The sequence below is a fragment of the Pseudonaja textilis genome, chromosome Z, assembly GCF_049901715.1.
Source record: "Pseudonaja textilis isolate UNSWEBS1 chromosome Z, rPseTex1.2, whole genome shotgun sequence".
NCBI classification, from domain to species: Eukaryota; Metazoa; Chordata; class Lepidosauria; order Squamata; family Elapidae; genus Pseudonaja; species Pseudonaja textilis.
In genome coordinates this window covers 20,338,551-20,360,453 of record NC_142008.1, presented here as the reverse complement: position 1 = coordinate 20,360,453, position 21,903 = coordinate 20,338,551, and the positions used below count along the sequence as shown (strand labels likewise).

Sequence of the window (21,903 nt, the reverse complement as noted above, 5' to 3'; positions counted from 1 at the left end):
TCATGACGGGATATGAATTTACAACTATTTTTAACCATGGTTGTTTAAGCAAATCTCATGGTCATTAATGGATCACACAACTGTTAAACAAATCTGGCTTCCCCAATCCTTTCCTTGTCTTAAACTGGTGGGAAGAGAAGGGAAGGGAAGATTTTTAGGAATATTTCAACCCCTCATGATTGCAGTAGATTTTATTTCAACAGCCCAGATTTACTGAGGGCAATAAAGTACCCTTATTGCTTAATCTGAATTTGAGTAATATGTTGTATGCAAATGTAACATTTAGAGAGAAGAAGGAAAATAAGGTTTTATGAGAAAGCATTGTTTAATTGTTTACTTTATTTGGGTTGTATTTATACATACTGGTCATGCAAAAAACCAGTTACTCTTCGTCCTATTACAGATAACCCTCCATTTATGACCTGTAATCTTGATCATTGAACAAAATGGTTAAGTGAGACACTATATGACCACTTTGCTCAATGTCAACAAACCTGGCTCTTTAAATGACCATGCGGATCGTTAAGCAAAGCACCTGGGAGAGGGCACAGGCCTCTTGGCCATGGTGAGGTGGGGAAAGGGCCTGGACCTCTCAACAAACTTGGGAGGTCCAGGTTCTCTTCCTTCCTCACTGGAGATGAAGGCAAATTTCTTCAACATTCTTTCAGAATGCTGTCATTGACTGGCATTTCCCCTCCCCTCCAAAAGGCTCAGAAGGGCTCTGGAGGGGAGAGAAATTGTGAGGAAATGCCAGCATTCTAAAAATCCCAGAATGTTGGCATTCACTAGCATTTTTGCCAGATTTGAAGCCCATTTCTCCTGTGTGGGTAAGGAGGGAAGATGAAATCTCTCAGCATGCAGAGGGCTTGATTCTAAAATCCAAATGTACCCTCTGCCTCCAACCTTCCCTACCAGCTTCTCAATTGAATTTTTGGAGAAACAAGCAAAGATTGGAAACGGAGACCACACAATCATAGGGCACTTGGTAACTGAACACAAATGTGAACAGGTTGCCAAGCACCTGAAATACAGATATGTGACTGGGGGCATGCAGCAAGTTGTTTTACTTTATTCACTATTTGGTATAAGTAAAAAGTTGATATAACTCTATCATGGGTTTTACTACACCATAAGAATTTGGAAGTCACTGCTTTTTGTTTTTCTTTTCTTTCCCTCACTTTATCTCCTCTACACCATCCCCTTTTTCTGTTGTTAATATGGGTATGATAGTTCAGCAGTTAAACACACTGAACTTGTCAGCTGGAAAACTGACAGTCTGAGTTTGAGACTTGAGCGCCATGCAACAGAGTAAGCTCCTGTCCTCACCCGAGCTCCTGCCCACCTAGCAGTTCGAAAGCATGCAAATGCGAGTAGATATTACTTTGGTCGGAAGGTAACAGCATACCGTACAACTTTGGTGTAGTCATGCTGGCCACATGATTACAGAAATGTCTTTGGACAATGCTGGCTCCCTTGGCTAAGAAACGGAGATGAGAAATGTCCCTAGAGTTGGAAATGACTGGACAGGATAAACTTTTGTCTGAACATTTTTCCATTGATTTTATTTCTATTTGTATGTTATATGAAGGAAAAATGATAATAAAAACATATATAAATGAGAACAGATTGACAAGCATCCATAATATAGTCATGTGACTTGGAGGGAATGCAGCATATTGTTTTACAATCGACAGAAGTTTTTTCTGGCCTGTAAATGACCGATTCCAAGGCCATCGTGACTGCAATGCAATGGCTGACCTGAAACTTGGATAATGCCTGCATCTCAATGTAGAATTAGAAAGCGAGTATTTGCTCACTACAGCTCATGTGTTTGGTTTTGTATACAAGGATATTGACTAAGCGGGACTAATAAAGCTGCAATTTAATAGCAAAAATTTTCTGGTCAAAAGTGAGATTTCATTCAACCTAATATAGAAAATATGCTGTTGCAACTACATAAATATAAGTCAATGAAATATTTAACAACTTGAAAATGTAGTGTAATCATGTAATATTAGTTGCACCAGTAATACATTATTATACATTGAGAGCTATGTGGTATACTAGTTGAAATGGTGGATGAGAAGCAGAGAGACTGAGTTTCTTGTTCATCCTCAGACATAGACACAAGAACAGGACCCTGAATCAGTCATGTTCTTCCAGCCCAATGTAGCTCACAAAGTTTTCATTGCAGGGAGAAAAATAGGAGGAGAGAGTACTCTGACCACTGCCCTGAGTGCCTGTACAGTACGAAGGATACAAATCTAATAAATAAAATATTGTATCATTCTAGAAATCTATTTTAAGAATGAAGCATACCATAGTTGTCTCAATGTCCCCTGGTGAGAGGCTAATTTCATCTGGAGAAGTAATAGAAGAACGAGTAGTCCGAGGAGTTCTTGGTGAAGGAAGTGTATCCCAGGCATTATATCCACTTGGAGGTGGTGTTGGCATTTGAACACCTGAACGCTGGCAGCAGTTCTCTGGATTAGTCATCCAAGCTTCAAGTAATTTTTCTCTGTCCCAATCTTAAATAAAAAGTGTCAAGAAAGTAGGATAGCAACAACCTTTCAGCAAAATGTGATAGAATTTTAAAGTATAGATGTTATAAGCTTAAAAAAAAATGTAGGCATAAACATGGGCATATGTAATTGTGAAGAAAAATCTTCAGGATTAAAAATTTAAGATATGACTAGGACTAATCACAATAATATATTCAGAATACCTTCCCAGCTCTCAAGACTGTGTAGTAGAGACCACAAAGTGCAATTCTATCTGATAAAATACTAATTGATCTATCGAAGGAAGGTTCTTAAAAGAAAAATGGGGCTTGACTTTGAAAAGTGCTTTTATTTTAAAGAAAAACTGGATTCACCTTGACCTTAAAAATTATTTGGTTGACCTCAAAAACATAAGCAGGCTAGGACAGTAGGCTATTAAAAGAAATTAAAAAAAGAAGCATTCTGGAATAAGACAATGGTAAACTGCTTTTATTTTGTTGTCAAGGAAACACATGATTGTGTCCAAGAAATCGTTAGAAATTAAATTTAATTCAAAGGTGACTTTTCTATTGTGTACATATGTGCTGGGTAAATCAGACCTAACTTGATTTTTAGGTTAACAAAGATATAATCTTGTTCCCAGATTGGGGATGTAAAGAGTGATACATTTCCCTTAGCTATTTTGGCATTGAAGAGAAAATATATTAATTTTAGAACACTAAAACATAGATTGGATTTGTACTACATGTTATGCTATATTATGGTTAGATTTAGTGCTGTCCGAAGTAGAAATAATTTGCCTCTGATTTTTTTGAGTTTACAACAGATTATTCCAGTTCAGGTTTTAATTGAATCAATTTACTAAACTCTGACATTTTGCAACAGTGATGAGAAAGCCAATTTTATTAGTTGCTGTTCAACAATTTCTTAATGGATTTGTGAGATTTTTGTATTATATATAGACACAAAAACCCATAAAACTGTGTTTTTATTCCTGACCACTATCTCTTCAGTTCTAATCAGTTTTCTCTTTCTTTGTGATCATTCACTGATTTATAACTATTGTATTTAAAAAATTTTAAGAATCACATCTCAGGTACATCCTCCTACATGGTTCCAAAATTATCTGCATAAAGGATTCAGACCATAGAATTTTGGTTCTGTTTAGTTAAAGAGTTGTCCTGCTTAATCCTAAATAAATCTAGAAAAGTCCTATTGTTTTAAACAAACAAGTTATATACAGGGTGACCAAATGAATAACGTTACAATTAATATATTACTAAGAAACAGTCCTCTATAATTTAGAGTAGTTTGTTACATAACTAGAAGGCTTCTTCAGCTTCAGAAGAAAACCATTTCCAACATTTAGCACTCAGGCTCCAATAAAATTACTATTCTTTCATGATGATCATTAAAATATGAAATATAATCTCACCAGTATCAACATTAAAAATGATTTTATACTTTACAACATAAGGAATGGGTTAAATTACCAGAAATGCAAAATGGAATAAAGCATTTAAGCAGTTTGTGTTTACAACATTCTGTCATTTTTATTAGAAAAGCAGAGGAAAAACATATTAGTATATTTTGTTATTAAAGTTTTGCTGAATGATATAGTTTCTGATTACCATGAGCTCGGAGCAAAGCTTCGGCAGTAAACAATGGTGCTTGCAGCATATCAGCAGATTCTACAATCAGCATATCTTTGAGCTTTCGAAGATCCTGAGGTCGTAGTCCTTCATATGGCTGTGAGATGGAATGAAATAAGGTAATAAAAATATTTTATTTATAAGTAGGTTTCAAAATGAACTGGAAAAAAACTCTTAAAATGAATTTTATGGCAACTATTCAAGGCAACCTAACCTTCATATTTTTCTACCCAATAATCCCCTACAACACCAGGGACCCCAAAATGATTTTTGAAGCTCTCAAAGCCATCAAGGCCTGTCGATTTCAGTCAACAGTAGAATAAAAACCTGTTTAAATATTAATATGGGTTTTACTTTTGAATATTTTTTGATACAAATGTGGAGAGAGAAGTTTGGTCGTGATTATACAAATATAGCTTCACTGAATATGCACTATCATCGTGGCCAATGCAGAATTCAGGCCAAAAACAAAACCCAAACATTCCCCTATAAAGTATTTACTTGTCCTTGTATTAAAAACTTTAATGGGAGTTGGTGGAGGTGGAGCACATTTTGACGAACCTGCTAAAACTGAAAGTTATATGTAATCAGTGTAAGAGTTTGAGATTATGACTTTCATTTTTTAGCCAATTTGAGTAATAAAGTGTCCAAAACCACTGGAATAGACATGCAGTGTGCTCAAATGTGTGTTTCAGCATATATAAAGTAACAATTATTTTAGTTTTTTTTTTAAAGAAAAAAATGGTTCCTGGAATATCAAGCTCATTCAACTTGTCATTAATATCTTTTCTTCCCCTATTGAGTTTTTCAGAAAGCATTAATTTATACAATGTACTATTATGTTATAGCGTATAACATTAACTCTTCCCCTCATTTTCTATCATTATGCTTTGTTATAATGTAGATTCTCCATTTTCACTCTTTTAAAGAAATTGGAGAGTTAAGGCTGTAATGTTGTTATACATATCAGAACTTTAAAAAAACTATTGCATAGCAACCCAAGGCATGGAATAGATATCTTTCTGAAGATTACACAGGTGTGCAAGTATACTATGCTTCTTTCAGTTTTTACCTGGTTTGGTTTTGTATACAAGCATACAAATTATTGATCACTAGTCTTCATGTAGTCAAGAAAGAGCATAAAGATGAACTGCACATTTTGAGAAGTACCAAATGTTTTAGGTGGAAAAGAGAGTCACCCACGCTCTGCCTGCCCAATTAGAAGCATGTCCATAGCTGGCATTCTTGAACTGCAGCACTCCATACTGCAACATAACCCTCTTGCCTTATCTTCTTTTGGAGAAAAATTGTATTTCTATAGAAAAACTAAGCCTGCAATAGTTTAAAATTACTAATTACTAATAATAGTAAAGTAAAAGAGAAAAATCCCTATTTAAAATAAAAAAAAAAAAACAAATTCTCAAACACTTAAGGTAGCTAGCTACTATCTTTTGGAGGTTTATTAGCTTTTATCGTAATAGGTTGAATGAGGGGACCCCTATCCCTGGGTTGTGGACTAACACAGGTTATGGCCTGCCAGGAACTGGTCTGAGCAAATGAGCGAAGCCTCATCAATGCAAGTGCAGGATTCAGGCAGTGTGCGAAACTATGCCCTTTTGGTCCACGGGAAAATAACGCCCTCCAGTAGACCTGTTCCTAGCAACCAAAAGATTGGGAACCATGAAGTCAATGTTATATTTTGTATTTATAAAGTACAGATATTTGCAACATATTTCTTTCTAAATATATAGTTTGAAAACGTTTAGAGCAAATACAGCACATGATATAGTCGGTTCAAAGAAAGTATAGGGAGCAAATCACATACAGGACTCTACTTTCCAAACATCTCTGAAGAGTTTGTGTTTATAGAGAATACAACAGTTAAATGCATAAATCTAGCTGCTATAAAGCAGTTCCTTGTGATTCTAATACGCAAGCCCAAGAGCTTACAATAAACATTACACAGTTCTCTAGTGATTCAGGCTTTTTCTAATAAAAAACACATTAAGAGGATACATATTTGGTTGATATAAACATTCTTCATTTTAATTTACCTCCTTTTTATCTAAAGCAGCATATTCCGCTTCAATACTTTCAGCCTCAGGATCTCGTGAAAACACCATCTGAGATTCTAAATTGAGAGCTAATTCTTTGTGGTGCTGCTTCTCTGCACAGTCACAGGGAGTATCTTTATTTTCATTTTCAGCAAACAAGTCTCCACCATGTTTTACAAGAAGCTAAAAATTAAATTGAAATATCAGTGATTTTTTTTGATACTATGGATAATACTATAGAAAGTCAAAAAATTTCAAAAGCCATTTTTATATAAAGATCTTTAAAAAGCTATATGGCAAACTTTCAGGTAATATAGGATAATATGAAACAGACTATATGATAGCCTTTTTCTTTCAATATGGCAATACAACTACAGTGTTTAAGGGAAGTGCAAATTTAAGGTGGCTGCTAGAATGTGTTGATTTAGAGGTTTGATGTGTTGACATTGGTAAGTTGGAATATGGTCTGTTTTTCAACTAAAAAGTGAAAATATTGCTAGATCACTACATGTGAATTGCTGGAGAAGACCTGTAAATGTCTCTGTTGTCCTGTTTAGGCACCATGGCTTGACTTACAGCTCTGGTTTGGAAATTTTATCTGGGGGAGCGGATGGTTGATTAGTTCCTGGCATTAGAATTCTGGACAGCTTTAAGTTATCAATTAACATTTTGACAATCTTTCTCTGCATCATGAAAATCTAACTTTACCAGTTGAAAACAAGCAAGAGCTTTAAGAAAGCAAAAGGTTTTGATTGGCAGCTGCTGACATAGTACTGGCTCCATTGGCTTATTATTATTTTTTAATTGTACTGACTTTTTAATTCATTTGTATTATTCGGGAAAATCGTTTGGAAGAATGTTTCTGGAGACTTAATCTTTTTTATTATAGTCAGGAATGTGATCTGGGACAATGTCACTGCTGAACTACTGCACATCTGCATTAATGTCTTAGGAACTGCTCCTTGCAAGAAACTTTGGAGATAGCACTGGGTTTGCACTTTAGGATCTTGGCTTGTTATCTGGGTGACACCAAAGGCTTCAAATTTCTCATTTTTGTTAGGGCTTCCTGTTTTTGGTGAAAGCAAGATATGGCACCTAAGCAGCTGATCTAAGCCTGAAGTCAATGCTGAGTGTTCCTTTATCAGTTTTTCTTGGGAGAGAGAAAAGTAGTAGCTCAGAGGGGAACAGGACCTTGATTGTAACGGGCAAGCAGGTATGGTGGGTGTTCTTGGGTAAAGTAGATTCCATGTCTGTATGTCTGCTTCTGGCTCTTACTCTTCACATCAAGAGCCAGAACAAGTTCTTTGGATTCCAGCGGTTCTTATGAAACTATTAAACGCCAGATCTCCACAGTATCGCTATGGATAAAAGGACAAACCTGGCTAGTATTACCAAAATCTAGAAGGGGGAAAGGGGGCAATTAGTCTCTCAGAAATCTGCCAAAGTGCCAACTTTGGCACTTGATGCAATCTCTGAGCCATCTGTAGTCTCTTTGAAGGATATACTCCCTTCATGTTACTCATGAAATGGATGAATGGAATGAAATGGAAAGAGGATTTTAGATAACCTTGGCTTTACCTTCACTCTCCAACTTTTTCCCTTGTGAAAACACTCATTATTAGATAGGAAACAGGAATACGGAAATTGCAAGCTCTAACTTTAGTTTAACTCCCCTTTTGCTTTCAACTTAGATCAAAGTCTTCCCCCTGCTAAGGAATGCTTTCTTTATCAGCTGGATTCATATAAGTGCTAACAAGCAATTAAATTCTAGAAAGCATTAGTTAGACCTAGCAACTGTGTCATACGCCAGTTATTTTTTCTCTCCCCTATAATGGAGGTATGAAAAAAAATATCCATGAACAATTGTATACTCATTTGTTTAAAAAATGTATAATTGGTTAAATTCCAAGCTTGCCATCCTAATTTTGAAAATCCCATGTGCCCTTTTTCTGCAGAAAATTAATTAGCGTTCATACTCCATGAATATGGACCAAGCATTTAATATTTGATTAAATGGTACTCTAATCTTTATTCAATACAGCATCAAAAAACTTCATGCATTGCAACTGAGGGTAGGTCTTCTCCAGTATTTCACTGATATATATGTATCAATCATGCCACATGTATCATTCATGTCATATTAATGCTCAAACCTAAAAGCCTGTAATTCTTGTAGTAGTGGGGGACGTGAAAGGACTTTCCCCTTGCTGTTAATACATTCAGGTGTCCCCTGGGCAACAGTTTATAGCTGGCTAATCCTTTCAATCCAGAAGCGTACAAAGCATAGTATGGAAAGCTCATTTCTATGCAATTAATTTTGCTAATTTATGGGCAAGATCTGTTTAACTAGTACATATTTTAATATTATATGTCATATAGTATGCCTTATTTTAATTGCGATGCATCTGACATGAATAAAGAAACAAACATCTAATAGTAATGTGGCATAGCAGTTTAAGCTCTAGCATGTGCAATCTGTAGTTGCCACCACTCAATATTCCTTCTAGAATTTTACTTTTAGTCAAACATTATTTTTAGCACCGTTACTCTTTCCCACAAGCGATGGGCAAATTATAGTGACTGGCATTATCTTTTACACAAACAGCATCTTTCTGCTTTTTTCAAATGATTCTCTCATAAAGAGACTTATAGAAATTTAGCATTAAAATTCTTGTGATCAGACTGAAATCTTGGCCCTTTCTCAGGTCTCTTGGGTCTCTCACCCTGGCTAAATAAACCTAGTTGATAAGGAAATGACATCAGTGTAACGTAACAAGAAATTCTAGGCCTGCTGGAAACACTGAAGTATTCCTGGCTTCTCCATGGTAACAATGCAACTTGAAGAATCATTTCAAAATTGATATTTAAGTTTAAATTCAGAGGTTACACTTCTACAACTAAGATAGTAGAACATATGGAATGCCATAAGGTATTTTAAGAATAGCTACTGTGCTTGGTGAAGCAAATCTGTTGAAGTTAAACAGTGACTGAATGGAGCCTCGTTCCAAATTTGATGAGCATTACCTGTAATTCTACCATGGAAGAAAAGCAGGATATAAATGTATAAAAATGTAATACAATATATAGTTCCTGACGTAGTGTTTCTTTAGTGCTTTCTTTAATACTCTTAAATTATTAACATTGCCTGATAATTTATTACCTTAGCTAGGTTTGTGCCAAGTATGTTTTTTATTCACTTCAGAGTGTATTTACAGGTAGTTCTCTACTTACAACTACTTAGTGACCATTTGAAGTTACAACAGCGCTGAAACTATTGACTTATGACCAGTCCTCACACTTAGTTGTCAAAATATCCCCAGTTGACTCTGGGCAACTGGAATGTATTTGCAAACAACTGCAGAGACCTGAGGTCAAGCGACCATCATTTGTCACCTTCACAACTGGCTTCTGAAAAGCAAAGTCAACGGGGAAGCGGATTCACATAACAACCATGTGTGATTCACTAAACAACTACAATGATTTACCCAACAAGCATAGCAAGAAAGACTGTAAAATCAGGAAACACTCATTTAACAACCACCTTGCTTAGCAAAGGAAACTCTGGTCCCAACGGGGGTCCTAAGTCAAGGACTACCTAGAAATGAACTTTTACCTCTACACAAGTCTTCATTCCTGAGGCAGCAGCATAGTGCAAAGATGTATTTTTTTTGTTATCAACAGCATCAATGGCAGCTCTTTCATATTCTCCTTGATCAAGCTTTGCCCCTTTCCATTTCAAGATCATCTGTAGACAATCTGCTCTTCTGAAATCATCTTCCAAGGGTCTTGTCAGACGAGGTTGAAGAGCTCCATCAGAAATCATAATCTGAGGTCCCATACAAAGCAAGTGCATAGAAGTTTCATTGTGCACATTTCGTTTATTTGGGTTCCCATCTCTCACAAAAAGAAAAGTCCTATATAAAGAAAATAATTATGTAATTTGGAAGACAATTTTTACTGCTCTGAATTTTAAGCAACTCTGAATTATACTTTTCCTATGCTACTGAGCTGAAAATATTTAAGAGAAAACAAAATAATTAGTTCTTGAATTCTTTCTACTAAGACATGCCATTAAAATAAGTACTGAACTTTTTTTTTAATTGTTCCAGGATAGTTAAAATAGTGAAACCATTAAAGAGAAAATTTTACATATATTTCTGATCTGTGTGAGACAGTTCACAAGAAGAAAAAATAAATGAAATAATAATTGCACTTTTGGATTTTTAACATGAACCTTGTTTTTTTACTAAAAAATGGCAGTTGTGAATAACCAATTACATATTATTATAGCACATAATCAAAATGCTACAACTGCATGTCAAAAGAAATATAAGCACACAGAGAAAAACTATGAAGCATCTCTTGATTGTGGCTATACACAATATTTTCTGCAAGATCAAAAAAATGTAAAAAAAATGTTTCACCCACTCGCAATGTTCAAGGTCCATCAATAATTTATTTTACCACTTTAGAGGTATAAAACGAACTGTAATTTCAGTATGTTTAAATGATACAATTACATATTATAATAAGCTTAGACTGTTGCTGAATAAGATATAAAAAGCCAGAATCAAATATTATAGATGAGCAAGGAAAGAACACTGCTTCTTTGGCTAATTTCATATTTTTCACTTTTGTCCTTGATTTTTAGACGTCCTTGCCTTGCATTTTTGTGCATTAAGATAGATATTTGCATGAGGCACAAAAAGAAGCCAAGAATTATCCAAAATTCCAGAAATCAAGCAAGTCATTTCATTGACCATATCACTAAGCTACAATTACAGTCAATAACCCAAGAGCAGATTATGTTTTCAAACAGTGCTTAATGCCCTAAAACTTTGGCTTATTACTAATACGCCACAAAATGAAACATTATGGCTTTGTATCTAAGCATATATTGCAATCCAGTTAGCTAAATGAAAAATACGGAAATAGCCTTCCACTTGACATTTTAAATGAACAGAATATTATGTTGCCAGGAGACTCTTCCCTGCTTCCATGCATCCTATTGATACATTTCATTGTGTTCATTTCGTTTATTTGGGCTGGCAGAAATCCTAATCAGTACTGTCCATGCTTTATGAAATTACATTTCCACTTCAAAAATAAAATCATGTAGGAACCATCTGGTAATAATGTAATCTTATTGTGTGCTCACTGAAGCAAGATGAAAACATACGTATACAATACTTACCCCAATATTCGATTCATCCCATGCCTAGCAGCATAATGTAATGGAGTATTGTGCTGGTAAGGCTCTCCATAAGAAATATTTGGATCCAGAGATTCTTTTAATTGAGGGTTGCTTTCATATATTTGGCAGGCCAAATTTTCATCTCCGTTGATAAGTGCTTTGCGGAACTTAGTAGTTGTATTTCCCATGTTGATACTAATAAGTGTGCTTCTTTTATATCTTTTCAATCACTTGGGATGAAGATCAGTAGCATATTAAGTCTGAAAGAAAAAAACAATATTCCAATTCTTGGAAAATTAATAAAGTTTTGTCAAAACTGATATTGACTTTATGTAGACAAAAAGGAATTCATCTAGCTATTTCTACACAATTTTAAGATTTATTCTATAACACCTTTACTAGAAAAACATAGTAAAATATTATGTCCAAAAACACACTTTGAACTCTAACCACTGGACAAAGTAATATAAGCTTCCATCAGTGTTATTCTGCAACAATACAAGATAACCTTCAAATAGAATAGAATAGAATAGAATAGAATAGAATAGAATAGAATAGAATTCTTTTATTGGCCAAGACTGATTGGACACACAAGGAATTTGTCTTGGTGCAAATGCTCTCAGTGTACATAAAAGAAAAGATACATTCGCCAAGAGTCAAAAATTGTAAGGTACAACACTTAATAATAGTCATAGGGTACAATAAGCAATTAAATCATACTAGGAAACAGTCAATATAAACTGTAAGGATACAAGCAACAAAGGTACAACATAGTTAAATTATAGCATAGTTAAGTAAGAATTAAAAGATACTGACATTGAAAATTGGAGTTAAAAGGTATCCTATAGTGGGCAAAATGTTGTTAAATTCAGTTAATTAATTCAGCAAATTGATTTAGGAAATGCAAAACTTTCCAATGACTTCTACTTTACACTACATGGAATTACCACAGAGAAAGATTTCATTGTATTTGGATGACACACTCTGTGTCTTAAGTAAAAAGTTTCATGGTAAACACTTTCAGTAAATAGACAAGTCTTTGTAAGCATCACAAAGCATCATTGCGAACATTTTTTTTGCAATGTTTTAAGTGCTTTATTGGTTTTGTGCCTTTTTATCCCCATTGTCTAAAACAGAAACTTTAGCATAAAGTTCTTACAAAACGATTCCTACCATAATGTTATCTTAGCTGTTCAGCAATCACAAGACCAGAATGTCACTACAACTAATAATGTGATGATATCATAAAACTGAGAGATAACTTAAAAGATCTGAACAGGATGTTCAGACCATGGGTGTGTGATCATACTTTTTCTGCCAGAATTGGGTTGCAATGATCATAGCAGATGAAGGTTATATGTGGCATTTTGTGCCACCATAAATTATTTGGATATAGTAAGGTTTAGTTAAAGCTGTTAAAGTGCATACGTTTTCTACATATTTCTGCCAGAATTCTTGCACAATATTGTTTGTTGTTTAGTCTATGTACTCATAAAAGCAAACTGGTACCAAAAGACAATAGCTGAACTAAACAGAAACAAAAATTAGACAAACAACATAAAAGAAATTAATATGAAGAGGCAAAGAATCACAGAGATGACTTTGGAGAAACAGTATTACAAAGCAATTTTTTAAAGTCTGGAAGACAAAGAAAAGTTTGAAAGAAACTCAAACTGAGTCTGCCTTAAATACTTGAGTTATAAGAGAAGGGGAAATAAAAACACCGTCTGGCTTTCAGGATTCTTCCATTATAGCCCAAGCTAATAAAGTACAGTTCCAGTCATTACCAAGACTGTCTCCTACCTGATCCATGCTGAAGAGCTGGCAGGAAACTAGACAACAAGCAGGTTAGACTGGAAAGCAAGGAAGCAAAGTTTGAAGACGTAGACATTACTCAACTATGGTCCTATGCCAAAACAGAAGCTAATATTCCCAACATTCCCTTTTATTATTTTTACATGGGATTTAATCAATCAATCAAATTTATAGACTGCCCATCTCTCTCACAGAGCAACTCTACATATAAAAACAAAAAGTTATCAAAGAATAAATATAATTTGGTAGAATTATCATTATGATTATATTAAGAAGTATATTGAGTAATTGCTTTCTAACAACATCCTATAAATATACAGTTCAGTTTTTAGTTTACAATGAAGAAATAGAACCAAGTCATGTTACTTAAAGATATTTCCTGTCAGACCATAAAATTTAACAAGATAAGAGAAACTTCATTTCAGTATGAAGCATTTTAACACCAAGATAATAGCTAAAATTACTTTAAGGATAGGGAGGAGAGCAAATTGATGGACCTTATTCCCACCTTATAGGTAGTCCTTCTTTAACAATGCTAATTGGGTCTCCAAACTCCATTGTTAAGTAACACAATCTTAGGTTAAAATCCCTGTGATTGACTCATTTATTTCTGGCAGTTCTGACTACTGTTGTTAACGAAGATTGTTTGGGTCATTAAGTGAGGCCCTCACAAGACTGACTTCCAAGTCCTATTGGCTTTGCTTATTGGAAGCCAGAAGGGAAGGTCGTAAATATTGATCACAGAACTGCAAGACACTGTGACTCTTGTAAGTACAAGGTCTGCTCATATTACCAATCACAGTTGCAGTTATACATTTGAACAGTCACTGAATGAGCAGTTGTTAAACATAGTTTAACGGTAAGAGAGTAGACAAATTCCATAAATAGTGTACACTGTCACAAAACCGTATGAAAATTATGATTTTTCTTTATGAAAATCTCAAAATGATGTAATTATACCCATTTACTATATCAACATAATGACCCAGTTCAACTTAATAGGATATGAATAAATGTTTTGCTATGCCTACAAATCCATGGCATGAGCTGCAGTTAAACTAGAAACTATCGGGTTCAGTTTTCTGTTTTATCTGCATCTAGAAACCCTGATTAATGAAAGCCATTCTAGCTTAATAAGGCAAAATATGCACATCCAAAAGAGGTCGAAGTATCTTCTATTCCCAATAACCACTGTCATTTGAAATGATGTGCTGTAGTAATGTAAAGTGTTACTAAGTCAGACTCTGACAAGAATTTATCCACAATTAATAAAATTGAAATATAATGAATAGATGAAATCATGACTATGCTTTAAAATAGCACCAATTATCTCTACTAAAAGGGAAATAAATAACTCTTGACCCCTATTATGAAGCTTTTGCTTTAAAGGTACATCTAAAGGAAATCTAACATTCACATAATCAAAACCATTACTGACTAAAATTCAGAAAATTATTTCAACTTGGTTATATAATAACAGTTGCTTTTTATATTGAAGTACAAAATAACATAAATGTCTTTGTTAATGTAACCCAGAATTCAGTTTCATTGCAATTTATTGGCATTTCATAGCAATATTACACAGAAATAAGGTACTTAAAAATAAATTATAATTACTTGGCTTCAGACCACAAAAAAAGATTTAACTATATTAGTGTATAATTACAAAAATGGAAAAAACATTTGAAAGCTATTTAGTGACTACAGGATGCATTCTCTTACCAAGTATTAACTTCAATTTGTGCTATCGTTGCTGTTGCCAAGCAGTATCACTTGGGAACTCAAGAAGAATGATGACACTAAATACAGTATTTCCCTTTCAGAAAAAAAAATAACTAACTTGAACAGATAGTTCATCTATAAGCAAATACTTTTTAAGAAGTATCAAAATATCATAACATTTTAAATTATCCAATTGCAAATAGAGACTTAAAATGAAAATGAACTTTCTCCCAGTCTACTGGAGAAAAAAATCCCTTAACCTTATTCTGAAGATGTTCTTTATGCTTTTTCATCAGATTTAGCTGATTTTGTCAGTGCTGAGCAGCTAAGCAGGATCAGGCCAAGGTTGGATAGGAGGCTGCTAAGACCATAAGTAAAACTAGGGAGCTGATAAATGTATAAAGTATAATATATAAAATGCTGTAGAAAGGTGTATAAATATTTCCATTCCCACCATCTAGTCAGAGCTGAAGAGGCTTCCTGGATGAAAAGTGAAGTGTCTTCAAAGTAAATCCAGAAAGTCCAATTGCCTCTTGAAAAAAGAACCTTAGCTGAAAAAAACTTTCTGGAGAAAAGGCAATTGGCAAATTGTGTCCACTTTTGACAAGAAATTACTGTACATGCAGTCACCAAGATTTAAGTGCTACTGAATGGTTTTCAAAGCTATTTTGTTTTGAGTTATATGCTTTTCATTTTTACAAACATTTCTAAATTACATATATACAGGTAGTATTCTCTTAACAACTGCCCTATTTAGTTATTGTTCAAAATCCCTGTAAGCATAGCTGCAGAGGGGGCTGGCAGCAAATAAGGTTATATAGGTAGGTACCAGCTTAGGTTCCTTTCTGAATGTATAAGGAGCATTACTCTTTGATCACTAATATGTGACTACTTGTTAGGGTTGAGCACCAAAAGGCTAATGGCTTATGTTTCTTAGGCATGAAATTAGGAAATGACACATTTAATACTGAATATACTTACTAGAGTACTCAGCCAAGAGGAGGCAGATATATCAATGGCCTTAAGAAACATATTGAATTATTGTGCCTAAGTATTATATATTATTCCCAATTGTCTGTATTATTCTTGCCAATGACATGTTACTGTTATTATAATGAAATATCTATTAAAGATGTACAATAGTAAAAGTTAATGAATTACTAAAAGGGAGAGGTTTCTTCCAATGGGCAGGAAAAAGTTGTGATTTCTACTTAGAAGAAATGCTTAATCCATTCCTGCTGTTCTGAAATGTACTTCACAATAAGTTTAACTGCTCTTTGTGGTCTCCTATAAGGAGTTTTAGAATTTTTATTGAAAATTATTTCCTTTACCACTTTTCTCTAGATTGGGTGATTAGCCTACAAAGTCTGCATTCAAACGTAACCTGAATCTCAAGAAGGCATAGCAGCAAGTGCATACATAAATACAGTGTTCAAAAATAAACCAACTGGTAATGGTTTTTGCACTTAGCACTAACGGTTAATCAATCTATTGAAATAAATTTATTTCTCCAGCAAAATCCATAGCTGCTCTTTAGCCCTATGGTCAAATAATTGCTGCTTTATTTCAGCACTATTTTCCATACAGTCTAGCCCATTATCATAAGGACTTCAGCAGTCGCTGCTGCTGTATTAGCTTGAAACATTTTTAAATGTTTAAAACAAAACAACAACCAGAAACATCATATGCAACAAAACAAAAATCCAGTTGCAATGCTCAGAACAGTCCAGAATACTGAGCTGTTTCTCAAAACAGCTAAATCTAAGTTTAGTGGGAAAAATACCTGTGGTTCATATCTTTTGTGCTGAGTTTAAAACACTCTGAAAACGTTCTGAATTTTTCAAATCCAAAACATTTTATATTCTGACTACAAAACTTATTTAAAAATTTCCTATAAATATATCTGCATATGATTTATATGCAGATCAAATTATTGTTTAAATTACCTGTCATTATATTATATGAACTGTTTTAACCGCACTATATTGTTTTGATTTTTTTTATTATAAACCAATGTGATCAACATATTTCTTGCTGAAAAAGTAGAATACAAGCCCAATAAATAATAATGTACTAAAGCTGTTTATTTTTTATTGTGATTATTATCAGATTGTTTCTAGAAATAGAAACAAACATCTATAGTAATAAAAGTACACCAAAGAGGTATTCTATGCTTTTTTTTACCTCCAATAATAAAGCAATCCCCATTAATTTAATGCTAAATCTCGAAGTATTAACAGTTTAAATAATTTCTGAATTTATCACTAGGTGATACTCTGCAGTTTAACTTTTAAATATTATTAAATATAAGGAAAATATATGTACCTTTTTAGTTAAGAAAAATGTATAAGTATAATAATACAAACTTATTAGTTTTGAAAACAAAAATCCTTTGGAAAGTATATTATTGTCCTCATTGTATCATATTAAAAATTATCCAGAAAAACTGCAAGCACTGAAAAAGGTTTTGTAGATATTCAGTCCAAAATAATTTCATACAATTTGGAATCATCTGAATTGTAAGAATTTGTTGTAAGTATATTAATCTGGTCATAATTTATTTGATGGGACCTATTTAAAATACAACAAACCATTTAAAATTTGCAGAATCCCCTACTTTAGTGATATAATACTTTTCAGCTAAAAGGAGAGATGCTTTCTCAATAAATTTTTCTTAGCAATTGTATCTTTCATTCTAAATAAGAATTCTAGCAACTTTGAAAATGCTATTATATTTTGTACTTTGAAACAGAAATTGTAACATTTAACATGTTCTGATCAAAACATTGTAGTTTATAAAAATAAATTTTGCACATTTTATATTCTAACTGTAAATGTTTAGTAAGTCTGAAGCAGGATATCTAATTTGAATTATCTTATAAATCAATAGATATTTCACTTGCATTTATTAAAATAACTTTTAGCTTCAAATATGTAGTTTGCAGACATACCATATTTAAGTTATTAGCCTCTCAGCACTTAATCAGAAAGTATCAATTTTCAGTCAGCATTATATTACTAAACTGAAAATTCAATATCAGTAATCCTCAATTTACAACCATTCATTTAACAACGGTTTGAAAATGTAACGGCAAGTGACTTAAGAGGTCACTTAAAAAATGATCCTTTAAGGATTTAAGTGGTCTTTTAAAAATGGTCACAGCATCCCCACAGTGACATGATCAGAATCTGGGCAATTGGCATGTATTTACAATAGCTGCAGCATCCTGGGACATCAGATCACTTTTTGCAACCTTCTCAGCCAGCTTCTGAACAAGCAAAGCCAATTGGGGAAGCCAGATTCGTTTTAACAATTGTATGGTTCACATTACAAATGCAGTGACTTGTTTAATAACCATGGCCAAAAAAGGTCATAAAATTGGGCATGATTCACTTAATAATTGCCTTACTTAACAATGTAAATTCTGGTCCTAATTGTGGCTATAAGTTGAAAACAATTTAGACCTTGTAATAATTTAAAAAATTGGATTCCTAAATGCAAATACCTTTTCAATGCATTCCAATAAACTTGAGACAGAATCACAGTTTCAATGTATTTGTTCATCTGACTGCCAAATAACCAACCATTAGTTTCAAAAATCAAATTTTATCAGAAAACAGTTTTTGTACTTTTTAAAAATAGTAATTCTGAATTTTCTGAAAAGTTGGTATGATTTGAATTGAGCAATTTTATAAATATATTTTTAAAGCAAAAAAGTGAGCTTAATTCTTTTTAAAAAGCTATCCAGTTTTAAAACAGAACAGAAGTTGTAGAAGATACAATAGAAGCTAAAAAAACATAACATGTTATTGAATGCTGATATATTTTAAAAATGTTGGTGATCAAAAATAAACATGGAAAACAACAATTGTGAGGGAAAAACCTTTCTTTGTTTGTATTCTATACAGATTCTTCTTTTCCATTTTTTATCCATTATCCAGGTACTCAGTTTTATTTTTTTCCAGATTAGTTAGCATGAAACAGATAAAGCTTCCACATTCAAAATTCATCATGTTTATTATCATAGAAAAAAGGAAGGTTTTTTTTACTTTATATTAGATTGTTTAACAGTATAGCAAACTGTTATCAGCATATGCTTTGGGTAAGAACTGTGTATTACATCTTCCATGCATTTTGTTTATGTGCATTCTGTTTATGAGTGTGCTATGTCATATGATTCACTTCTTTAAAAGAAGACTCAACTAAAAGGACAGCTCTGATCTTCTGCATTCTAATATCTTATTAATCTTTATTAATAATAATTATTAATAATATATTCCAGTAGAACAAAGCAAAAGCAGCCACTTATAACTACTAAAGTTTCTTAAACACTAACAGAAAGACATTTGTTTATAGCTTTTATTGTTGATGCTTTGAAACAGTACTATTTAGGAAACACAAAGTACAGAAGGTGTTCATATTTAATTTTTTAAAATACCTTAAGCAAAACAAAGTGCTTAATTTTCAATTATTCAAGCCAATATGATGAAACTTGAGGGCAGTGATCTTTTGAAAAACCTGGTTTATAAACAGTAATCTTCTTCTTCTATAGATTCTTCATAAAAAAGCAATGATGCCTTATAAATTTTGAAAATTACAAAAGAAATATAAGTTGTTTATACACATACATACACAGACAGACATGCAATTAAAATTGGGTTAATGTGAAACCACAAATTTAGATACTTAATATATCATTCATATATATATATATATATATATATACACACACACACACACACACACACACACACATACATATATATAAATAAATAAATAAATTATCTGGCTTAGCTAATGTTTTCATCCCTTACTTTTTAAGTTTTTTTTTCCTTTCCTTACTTACCTTTTTTTAAAAAGTATTAGAAACAAAACTACTTGGTTCAGAATTGTTTATGAAATTATAGTAGAGCAAACAGTTGGAAAGGCCAAATGAACTTCTGATTATCTTCTGATTAACTTCTCATTAAGCTCTGAGATCCATATTAAAATGATTCCCAACAGATTTTATTTCTGCTTAATTCAGTCCCTAAAGATTCTGCATGCTATAGAATATTAAAAGACAGAAAATTAGGGTAGTAAAACTGTAACTCAAAATCAAAACCAAAGACATAATTAAACTAGTTGGGCTTGAAATAGTTTGAAATAAAATTATAGAATTGTATAGAATTACAGGTACCTTATGAATGCAATTGCAATAAGCTGGCACTTGCATGTAATAACACCTCTAGTGAAGAAGCAATTAGCATTTCCATTGATGTATATGGATATACATAATATGTTGTTCAGTTGTCAAGGTGTGTCATACTCCCCGCAACCCCATGGTATAGGTATATGCTCAATTATACGTATCATTAATGAAATTTTTCCTAACAATCAACCTCTTATTGAAACTTCAATAGCTTCCACTAACATGTATGGTAATAGGGAATAAGTCTCAGTCTTCTTTTGTATAAAAAAGTGCTTTGTTGCTTTAGTTGTCTTTTCCAATGTTATATTATATCATCTCATAAAAAGAATTAGTTTACAGTCTGGTGCACCTTTGTTGTTGTTTTCTTTATCAGTTATAGTTTGATCATTTTGCTGAAAGAATACTCATAACTGGATAAAGATACTTTGGTTGGACAAATATGTAATATAGTTACTTCCAGTACTTTGGAAACTACCTAATAAAAATGCAATTATGCTTAATAGCCATGCAATTTTGATAGAAATTTCTAAAACATTTTCATTTCTCAAGCTTTTCAGATAAAGCTTCTTTGATTTAACCACACAAAAAGTTCAATTTAATTCCACACCTTTAGCCATAATTTCTCATTGTCCGTTTTCTGTTTGCTATCTAGCTGAATATTTATTTCTCAAAGTTACTAACTGAACTTAAAGAAAGCTTTTAAAAATGAACAAACACCCTTAAAATCTATCCTAAAACTTTTGTTTGTGGAGAATAATGCTATTAAATACATTCATGTCTAACAGCTGTTTCTATAAAGTGGGCATAAAAGTAGATCAATAATAAAAATAGGGTAGTTCTAATCACAATCTGAATCCTGTCAATAGAAATAGAATGAAATAGAAAAAATGAAATAAAAGATTTTTTTGAACCATTCTCTAAGGTAACAGGGAGAAATTAGATTTGTTTGTTTTGAAAATTTGTATGCATAGAAAAGTTAAAGTTAACAAGTAAACTAAATCTGTCAGCTGGCCAATTTTGGAAGAAAGAAGTGGGAAGGAGAACTGGAAAACACTTTATACCATCTCCTTGCATAATAATTTCTGAGCAATCCCTGCACAGACAACAGTCCATTATTATCAAACAGTAAATTAACTTTCTGCTACTCTAATTTGATGCAAGTCTTTCCTTATAAAAAAAAACCCACATCCTTCTATTTGTTGCTAATTAGAATCAATGAGAACCTGTCCATCTACATTAAAAATTGCCAAAATGGATTGGAAATCTTAATTTTACCTGCTAAACTGACACTGAAAAATAAAGCGTTTTCCGAGAAGGGAAAAATAATCTACCCCTATCTCTGCATTACTGCCTACCAGACAAGTCCGGAAGGGTTCCAACCCGGCTGTTTGGAAAGTTCAGCCAAACCCCTCTAAGGCAAAAGCTTGAAGCCCCGCGTTTTCTGAACCGGACTTTCTTCCGCCCGCCTGAATGTCCACCTTCCCCTGGCCTTCCCTAGTCCCACAGACTCCTCCAAGCCGTCCCTGAACGACCTCGAAAGGCAGTGAAGTTTCGGCTAGGGTAAATTGTTTTCCCTCGCCAGTCTTTTATTAAACCTCCAGGCTAATCTCGCTTTACCCAGCGGCTGCTAAGATTTGCAGTCTTTCGCTGGCCTTGAAGCGTCTCTTTCCTGACGGCATGAGCCGCAGAGAAGGGGGCATGGGAAAGTAGCCCGGGAGGGAGAGATCCCTCTCGTTCAAACGGCACAAGGGGTACCGAGGCTTTGCGGATCCC

The 21,903-nt window shown here is 33.4% G+C and overlaps 1 protein-coding gene across 8 annotated transcripts in view; it reads right to left on the bottom strand.

The window, feature by feature from the left end:
- ANKIB1 (ankyrin repeat and IBR domain containing 1) overlaps positions 1-21,903 on the bottom strand; it is a 56,152-nt gene that overhangs the window by 33,663 nt on the left and 586 nt on the right. For 6 of the 8 annotated variants that reach the window (XM_026722727.2, XM_026722733.2, XM_026722732.2 and 3 more), the window contains exons 2-6: positions 11,402-11,661; positions 9,821-10,121; positions 6,208-6,390; positions 4,133-4,250; positions 2,320-2,528 (exon numbers count right to left, since the gene is read on the bottom strand). In XM_026722727.2, the coding sequence (XP_026578512.1) occupies positions 2,320-2,528; positions 4,133-4,250; positions 6,208-6,390; positions 9,821-10,121; positions 11,402-11,589 (999 nt within the window). In that variant the 5' untranslated portion in view covers positions 11,590-11,661. Of the gene's footprint in view, positions 1-2,319; positions 2,529-4,132; positions 4,251-6,207; positions 6,391-9,820; positions 10,122-11,401; positions 11,662-13,204; positions 13,255-19,785; positions 19,985-21,903 lie in introns of all 8 variants that reach the window. The other 2 variants (XM_087916957.1, XM_087916958.1) reach the window with 2 other exon arrangements.